Source organism: Mesitornis unicolor, unplaced genomic scaffold, assembly GCF_000695765.1.
Source record: "Mesitornis unicolor isolate BGI_N332 unplaced genomic scaffold, ASM69576v1 scaffold19265, whole genome shotgun sequence".
In the NCBI taxonomy this organism is placed as follows: Eukaryota; Metazoa; Chordata; class Aves; order Mesitornithiformes; family Mesitornithidae; genus Mesitornis; species Mesitornis unicolor.
Window position 1 is genome coordinate 1 of NW_010186436.1, and position 9,066 is coordinate 9,066.

At 49.8% G+C, this 9,066-nt stretch overlaps 1 protein-coding gene across 1 annotated transcript; it reads left to right on the forward strand.

The window, feature by feature from the left end:
- Window positions 1–863: 863 nt before the first annotated feature.
- LOC104534856 (aryl hydrocarbon receptor nuclear translocator) lies at window positions 864–8,831 on the forward strand (the record flags this gene model as incomplete). Its single annotated transcript, XM_010185159.1, has 11 exons — window positions 864–908; window positions 3,452–3,665; window positions 4,413–4,626; window positions 4,711–4,776; window positions 4,894–4,993; window positions 5,535–5,600; window positions 6,083–6,168; window positions 6,607–6,683; window positions 7,276–7,410; window positions 7,855–7,929; window positions 8,680–8,831. Coding segments are annotated over 11 exons (1,230 nt in total), but the record flags the coding sequence as incomplete, so codon positions are not given.
- Between the last annotated feature and the right edge of the window lie 235 nt (window positions 8,832–9,066).

Consider the following 9,066-nt stretch of genomic DNA (forward strand, 5'->3'; position numbering starts at 1 on the left):
GCTGCTCCAGCCCCTCAGCATCTCCATGGCCACCTCTGGCCCTGCTGCAGCAGCTCCATGTCCTTACACTGGGGGCCCTAGAGCTGGATGCAGTATCCAGGTGGGGTCTCACCAGAGCAGAGGGGCAGAATCCCCTCCCTTGCTCCACTGGCTCTTGGGGGATTATTTGTTTTCCAAGGCAGCCCAACCTCAAGCATGTTTTCCAAGGCAGCCAGAGCTCAAGGAGGAAAGCTTTATCATCAGGCTCTGTAAACCAAGGTTGGCAGATTCCTCTCTGCCCTGAGATCTGAAAGTGGGTGCAGGTTGGTGGGGACGTCCTCGTGCCTTTCTGTAGCCGATGCCCGTAACGTCTCCGTGTGCTGTTTGTGGTGCAGCCACCTCTGTGTTGTCCTGAATGGTGTTCACGTAGCAGCCGTACAAAAATGTGTGCTGTTGGCTGTGAACCTCACTCTCTTTGTGGATTTTGGGTTGTTTTAATCTGCTTTTCTGATTTCTCAGTACTGTCAAAGAGGCTATTGGTTTATTTTTTCCTTTGAAGTAGTAGTAGTTTAACGGGGCTGGGGACCCCCATTCCCAGTTCTGCCATTAACCTGATCTTACACAGAATAATCTACACCTCGGTTCTGTGTAAACCAGAGCTGCCCCCTCCCTATTTTACAGTCTTAAAACTTCAGGAGGTAGCAGGCCCCCGTTTAATGTGTGCTGTTGCAAACTAACGAGTGCTTTGTTTCATGGCATTGCTCCTCTGCAAAGCAGACGTGTCTGCAGGCTGGGTTTCCTAGTGCATCTTCCCATTATTTTTTTTTTTCATTTCTTTAAACTTTTTTTTCCGTTTTAGCTTAGCTCGCTGATTTTATTTTTAGGTCTGATGATGAGCAGAGTTCAGCGGATAAGGAGAGACTTGCCAGGTAGGAGAATGGAGATTTCAAGCATGGACAAGCAGAGTATTTCCTTTCCTTAATGTTTCTCTAGGCATCCCTTCTCTTTTTTTCCCCCCCCTCCTTCCCTCGTCTGCTGCAGTAGAGGACTTGAGACTGACCAGACTCCTGGAAATCGCTGTGTAATTGGAGTTAGGAGGGGAAAGGCACTTGGTGCCCTTGGGAGACGTCTCTGGGGAGCACACAGGAGGATTTGTTTGCCAAAGGCCGCAGGGTAGAGCACGGTTGGGCCGTTGCTTTCACCGAGGGCTGTAGCTTTGCTAACCTGCACTAAATAAGATTTCTGTGTGCTGGATCAAGGTGCCCAATGGCCTCTTCTTGCCTTGGGGAGGCTTTGACACAGGAAAAAAATGCCATGGTGCTGTCAAAACAGACATGAAGAAGGGTACTGGCTCAAGTTTTCCTACCCTTTACAACCTCCCAGGAAAGGTGGTGTCCTGTGCGTTGCAGCCATTTAGTAAAAACTTCCTTAACACAGGATTATTTTTCCCCCAAAATTCAATTATTTTTTTACCCCAAATTCCTATTTGTAATTAATGGGGCCTGTGGCCGAATTGACCGAAGCATTTGTCTAAAATGCTGGACCTTTAATACCAAAATGTCCCCTGAAAACGTGTCATTATTTTTTTCCCCCGAATTCCTATTTGTAATCAATGAGGCCTGTGGCCTAATTGACCAAAGCATTTGTCTAAAATGCTGGAGCTTTAATACCAAAATGTCCCCTGAAAACGTGTGCCCACAGCTGCCTGAGGCGCTGCGTTACCAGGACTGCATTTCTCCAGCAGAAAAACACCAACGCTGAATGTACCCTTCCCTGTTTTCAGCTGCAAATAACACAATGAGCTGCAGTAAATAAATCACCAGCAAGGTTTGCTGTTGCTTGCCACCCATGGCTCATTACCACTGCAGAGCTGAGGGTTGGGAATTCACACAGAGTGCCTTATTTTGGGGCTCACCATCCTACAAATTTACCCTGTCACCCCTTAGGGCCGGGCCACCCTGGACTTGTTCTTAAGGACAGGGCTAAAAAAGTCTATTTTGGGTGCTGAGAACGCCACAATTTTGACCTGCTGGTTTGAAACCCAAAAAAAACCCACCCCCCAAACGCAGCCTTTCCTCCCTGCGCTGTTGCATAGCTGAAATATTTGAGGAGATAAGGAAACCTCAGAGGTGGGGCCAGCGAATGCAGCGAACACCGGCGCTTTGCAGGGATTTCTCCCCGCTGAAGCACGGGCCCTTTCCTCTGTCCCTGCACTCGGTGGTTGCTGTAGCAAGGGATATTTGGCAGAGGGGCGAGTAAACGTCCGGTGGTTTCCCATGGCTTTTGTAGTGAAGGTAGCTTCGTTTTCACGCTTGAGCGTGAGAGTTTGGAGAAACTGAATTAAAGGTGAGTGTGGTAACTGAAGCACTTCTGTCTGAATCTCGGTTCCTTGCAGCCAGGAGCAAAGTCACTGAATGATTGCACGTACCTGGTAGTGAGAAATGTGCTGGTTTTGTATTGACCCTCTTTAATTCACTTGCCTTTGTTCCTTCCAACACTTCCATCTCATTTCATCTCTCACCATGTGCTTCCCTGCCTCCGCTCCACCCTTCTCTAGAGGAAACCTGGCTTTTAAGTTCTGTTTTGAAACACCACCCCCTTTTTAAGCCAGTTAAACCACAGATACTGGAGAAAAAGAACCTTAAGCAGGTGATGTTGTGGTCTCTGGGGGTTGATGGGGACTGTCCCCTGCGTGCAGACTCACAAAAGGTGTGTGAAGAACCTCTGTGAGGGCTGTGAGCGGGCAGTGTTTGTGGTGGTGCCTCTGTAGAGGTGTGTGCCTGTGCAGAAATCAGGTGTAAATCCGCTCTGAAGCTTCCCTTCCTGCCCTGATGTTGTAAAAGGCTCTGGATGTAAGGGAGAAGGCTCTTCACAAAAGCACTGCAAGGTGAGACTCCTCTGTTGTAACGTAGGTGCCCAGGTCTCAGCTGCAGCTCCCTGTGGGGTTATTGGACGTCCACAGGGGTCTGCGAGGCGATGGTGGAGGGGATTTGATTCACCCTTGGACAAACCGGGTGGGCTGAGGTGTCTTAGTCTGCACCAGTGCCGTTTGAAAGCAGATTTCCTCAGCAGTGAGGTGAGCCCTGCTTTGAGAGCAGGTAAAGGAAGAAACCCTCTGGCTTGCTGCAGTGTTGTTGAATTGGCGGGGAAGCCGCTTTCTCTGCTAAAACAGCTTAGTGTAGCTCGCTGCCTTCACCAGGCACCAGGGAACCGATGCGATACCGAGCGAGGCTCTTGTCCGCAGCAAAGAAGCTCCGACTGTAGCCTCTCCTCCTTGTACTTGTTCCTGCGTCCCTTTGTGCACGCCCAGCATGTGAGGCGCTTGTAGTCCTTCTAACTCCTGACGACCCCGATGCATCTCTGTGTTTTGCACTCTGGCCTTGTGGAAGCGTGGACGTGGGGAGAAACGGCTCAGGCTCTTGACCCCTTGGTAACTTCGTCTTCTTCCTCTCCTCCCCGGTCCTTTTCGCAGGGAAAACCACAGCGAGATCGAACGTAGGCGAAGGAACAAGATGACCGCCTACATCACGGAGCTGTCGGACATGGTGCCCACCTGCAGCGCCCTGGCCCGCAAACCGGACAAGCTCACCATCCTGCGCATGGCTGTGTCTCACATGAAGTCCCTGCGCGGCACGGGCAACACCTCCACTGACGGCACCTACAAACCCTCCTTTCTCACCGACCAGGTCTTGCCTTGATGCTGCTTGGTGGGAAATGCTGCAGTCGTGGGGTGGGGGAGTTAAATTGTGGATGGGGGGGTGGGCTTAGAGGGCTGCATCTGCTTAATTCTGGAGTTAAGAGCGTGTCTGTCTGTCTGTGAGTGCAGGAACCCGAGCTAAGAGCCTGTCTGTCTGTCTGTCCTGTGAATGGAGGAACTCGAGTTAAGAGCGTGTCTGTCTGTCCATGAGTGCAGGAACCCGAGCTAAGAGCCTGTCTGTCTGTCTGTGAATGGAGGAACTCGAGTTAAGAGCCTGTCTGTCTGTCCATGAGTGCAGGAACCCGAGTTAAGAGCCTGTCTGTCTGTCCTGTGGATGCAGGAACCTGAGCTAAGAGCTGTCTGTTAAGAGCCTGTCTGTCTGTCTGTGAGTGCAGGAACTCGAACTAAGAGCCTGTCTGTCTGTCCTGTGGATGCAGGAACCTGAGCTAAGAGCCTGTCTGTCTGTCTGTGAGTGCAGGAACTCGAACTAAGAGCCTGTCTGTCTGTCCTGTGGATGCAGGAACCTGAGCTAAGAGCCTGTCTGTCTGTCTGTGAGTGCAGGAACTCGAACTAAGAGCCTGTCTGTCTGTCCTGTGAGTGCAGGAACTCGAGTTAAGAGCCTGTCTGTCTGTCCTGTGGATGCAGGAACCTGAGCTAAGAGCCTGTCTGTCTGTCTGTGAGTGCAGGAACTCGAGCTAAGAGCCTGTCTGTTTGTCTGTCTGTCCTGTGGATGCAGGAACTCAAACACCTGATCCTAGAGGCAGCTGACGGCTTTCTGTTCATCGTGTCCTGCGAGACCGGGAGGGTGGTCTACGTCTCCGATTCAGTGACTCCGGTCCTGAACCAGCCCCAGTCCGAGTGGTTTGGCAGCACCCTCTACGACCAGGTGCACCCGGATGACGTGGGCAAGCTGAGGGAGCAGCTCTCCACGTCGGAGAACGCGCTGACAGGTAAAAGCAGCCTGGGAAGACTCTGATGGGGGTGGGCAGCGTGGAAACCCGCAGAGGACTTGGATTTAAACCTTCCCTTTGTAGAAGGAACCAAACGCTGGTGCCTTCCTAACAAGGATCCCGCAGCCCCCCCTGAGAGTGCTTCTCAAGGTACCGCTGGTGACGCTCGTGTCTTGCTGCTTTCCTAATCTGTGACCTGGTGCTGGTGTTGGTGAAAGGACTCGCGTTGCAGCAACATCTTGGGGTTTTTTTTCTTTCTCTCTTTAGGTCGCATCCTAGACTTGAAGACGGGAACTGTCAAGAAGGAAGGCCAGCAGTCCATGAGGATGTGTATGGGTTCACGAAGGTCTTTCATCTGCCGGATGAGGTAAAGGAGAGATTCCTTGGGGACATCTCTTGAGCCTGAAGCTGAACTTGCTCTTTGGCCCCTTGCATGCTTTATTTCAGGGTTTTTTTGCTCATTCTGATGTAGACGTGTTAGGACATGGCTGAGCTTCCTACACAGAGCTAAGAGTCAAGTTCTTGAGGCTTTTCTTTGCCCAGTGCTAAAATACCTCTCAAGACTGTTGTAAGAGATCCAGTTTCAAGTAACAGTTTGCTTTGACCCCATAAAAGATCCAGTTTCAAGTAACAGTTTGCTTTGACCCCATAAAAGATCCAGTTTCAAGTAACAGTTTGCTTTGACCCCATAAAAGATTGAGTTTCAAGTAACAGTTTGCTTTGACCCCATGTGTCACCCCCCTCAAAGTCCGTAAAATAAGGGATTTTCACTTCTGTGGTGGAAGAGATTCAAATGTTCATCCCCATTTATAGATTGTAGAGTGATTTCTCGTATTCAGAATCGTCAAATTGTTTTGATGTTGACCCAAATAAAAGCTTTTTCCCTTGCATTTCTAATCTTGGTACAGGTGTGGCAACAGCTCAGTGGATCCAGTCTCTGTAAATCGTCTCAGCTTTATGAGGAATCGCTGCAGGTAAATTATAGAGGAGTTCTGGGCAAGCACGCAGCGTTGCTAGGAGCAAAAGGAGCTGCAGCTCTGTCACCGGAGCGGTGGGGACACACTGTGGTGAGCGTGTGTAGGGTAGATGAGTACAGCTCCTGGAGGTAGATCTGGTAGAGGAGCCAAAGTACCACTATGAGGAAGATAATCCTGAGGAAGATCAATCTTTAGTCCAGGATTGGATTTGGAGTCAGTTAAAAACCATGTGTTCTTCACGCTGTCGTCGTTGGCCTTGCTGTATATGGTGCTTTTTTAATTTGCAATTGAGAAAGATGCCAGCCCATTGTGTTCTTGGACCTCTTGTGAAGTCTTTGTTCTTTTCTTGCCCCGAGGACATTGTGTGAAAGCTTTTTAAAAATAGGAGTAGAAACCTTGCCCGACCTCGCCCAGTTTAAATTGTATAGCACAATAAATTAAGATTGCATAGCACAATTGGACTGTTTCTCTCTCCCAAGGAATGGCTTGGGTGCAGCAAAAGACGGCGAACCTCACTACGTCGTGGTGCACTGCACGGGTTACATAAAAGCCTGGCCGCCTGCAGGTAATCCCTTAGCTGAAGTGTTCAGTCCTGGCTGTGTTTAAGAGCACGTGGCCTAAAGTTGTCCATCCTGTGAACTGAATGTGCCAGCAAACACTTCCCAAATGTATCCATCACTTTTTCTGACGTTAGGATCTAATTTCTGTATCTGCTGGATCAGAGATCTTTGTGTCCAAACAGCAGAGATACTGTAGAGAATGCAAGTAATATTTGCTTTTGCCAGAAGTTACAGAGATCTTTAACCCTTCTGGCAAATAACAATATAAGGGAGGGAGATGTAACTTAATTCACCAAATTCCTTCGTGGGAAAGTATATTGAATTATTATTGAAAACAGGGTGGAGGGAGATACTGAAGTCAGAACTGCATGTCTTTTTCCTCTGAAATTAGCATTTTTTTTCTGTATTAACCTTGCTGGAACTCTTTGACGCTCCCCTCTCAGGTGTTTCACTGCCTGATGACGACCCGGACGCTGGCCAGGGCAGCAAGTTTTGCCTTGTGGCTATTGGCAGGCTCCAGGTAGGTACCATCTTGTGATTTTTTCACACAGAATCACAGAATGGCTCGGTTGGAAAAGCCCTCTGAGATCATCACGTCCAACCGTTCCTGTCTACCCCCTAAACCATATCCTTAAGTACCTCATCTACCCGCTCCTTAAACACATCCAGGGATGGGGACTCCCCCCCCTCCCTGGGCAGCCTGGTCCAGCTTCTGACGACCCTCTCAGGAAAGAACTTCCTCCTTATCTCTGACCTGAACCTCCCTTGGCACAGCTTGGTGCCGTTTCCCCTTGTTCTATCCCCATCACCTGGGAGAAGAGCCCAGCACCCACCTCTCTCCAAGCTCCCTTGAGGCAGTTGGAGGTGGTGCTGAGGTCTCCCCTCAGCCTTCTCTTCTCCAGGCTAAACAAGCCCAGTTCCCTCAGCCGCTCCTCATCAGGCTTGTTCTCCAGAGCCCTCACCATCATTTTGACGTTGTCTTGTCCCAAAAGTCCAGAGAGTTTAAACTGTGCTGTCTGAAGGTGTTCCCTGACTGCCCCAAATCCGACTGCTGGTCAGGAGAAAGCAGCTCTCACAAGACTTGGTAACGCTGTACCTGTCTGACCTCGCAGGTCACCAGCTCCCCCAACTGCACAGACATGAACAATGTTTGTCAGCCAACAGAATTCATCTCCCGGCACAACACCGAAGGCATTTTCACCTTCATCGATCACCGCTGCGTGGCTACGGTTGGCTACCAGCCACAGGTGAGACAATGGTAGGAGCTTTCGAAGAAAGAAGCTTGCTTTTCCCTCCTCCCTGTCCTGTGCATCATGGCTCTGCTTGTCTGACAGATCTGATAAAACCATGACCAAGGGCCTAAACCAGACGTGTGGGTTTTTTTCTTCGCCGGTTGCTTTTTGAAGTACTTTGATCACTGGAAAGATCGGTGGCTCTGGATTCTGTCTAATGCCAATTAAGATAATTTTCGCCTCCATTTGAGTTAAAGATCAAACGTTACTCAACCGCTGTTGCGCTTCTCTTTAAAACGCAGCACGCCAGTTCCTGGGCTTGGTTTGTGTAACCGTGATTTGTTGGGGAGGGAAGCAGTAACCTGTCCAAAGTGGAATTAATGGGGCAGACCTGAAAGAGGACGTCTGCTCACCAGATGAACTGACTTGATCTCTCTCTCCCAATTCCTTTAAAATTAGGAACTTCTGGGGAAAGACATCGTGGATTTCTGCCACCCAGAAGACCAACAGCTTTTGCGGGACAGCTTTCAGCAGGTAAAACACTTTAGCTACTGCTTTACCTGCAGCGTGGTGTTCAGGTTGGAATCTGCCTTGGTGCTTGAAAAAAGCACTTCAATTAACTGAAAAACCAAGAGGAAAAAAAGAAACCTTAGCTATTTCTCCTTTGCCCAGTCACGTAACTGTAACTTTGGCAGAAGCATCTGATGTCTAACTCTTGAATTCGTCCTCTGGCTGCTGGTCCAGTCTGCTTTTAGGGCCAGAGCCGTGGCTACAAAGTGCCTGCTCGAATGCCATGCTTCTGTGGCTGAAACACTGGTTCATCTCTAGGGCCCAGCCCAGTGCTGCAGAACCCGAAATGGATGTGCTTTGCTTGCCCTGTTGTCGTTACTCTTATTTCTGAGGGCCTTGGAACTTGTGGCAGGGCAGGTAAGACTGCCCCTGTGCTTTCATGACTCCAAAAAAATAGCCGCTCATATCCATTTGTCCAAATAGTTGGAATCAGCAACAACAGCATGTGCTTCATTGACTGGAGGCTTTTTCATACATCTCACCAGTGCAAAGAGATAAGAAAAGGGGATGTTGGAGTCCCCTCCCAAATATCATTCAGGAATCAAGGGGACAGTGGCAGTGCCGTGTGGTTGGGGAAGATCACGATGTGGTCATGTAGGCTTTGAGGCGAAGGGCCATCGCAGGGTGTTAGTGGGGGTGGCGTGTGCTCAGAGGCAGGTTGCTCTTCAACGCCTTCTCTTAGCAGGTACTACTGATGGCATTACGTTTTTTTAGGTGGTGAAGTTAAAAGGCCAGGTTCTGTCAGTCATGTTCCGATTCCGATCCAAAAACCGGGAATGGCTCTGGATGAGAACCAGCTCCTTTACCTTCCAGAACCCCTACTCGGATGAAATTGAGTACATCATCTGTACCAACACCAACGTCAAGTATGTACATGGAAATGACTTGCCAACCACCAGTGCTAGCGCACGCACCCCATGGGATCTTGTCCCCCTCACCGAGCTCCCCTCCAATCTGCGTAGGCCCTGGAGAAGCTGCCGTGTCCCGTGAGCGCTCCTTTCCCGGGCTGTGGCAGGCACTCAAGGACTGTAAACTGCAAGGAGTTGAATTCCTTTGGCTGTCCTGCTTGTGTGGCTTAGCAAACTGCCAAAGTGCAGCCCC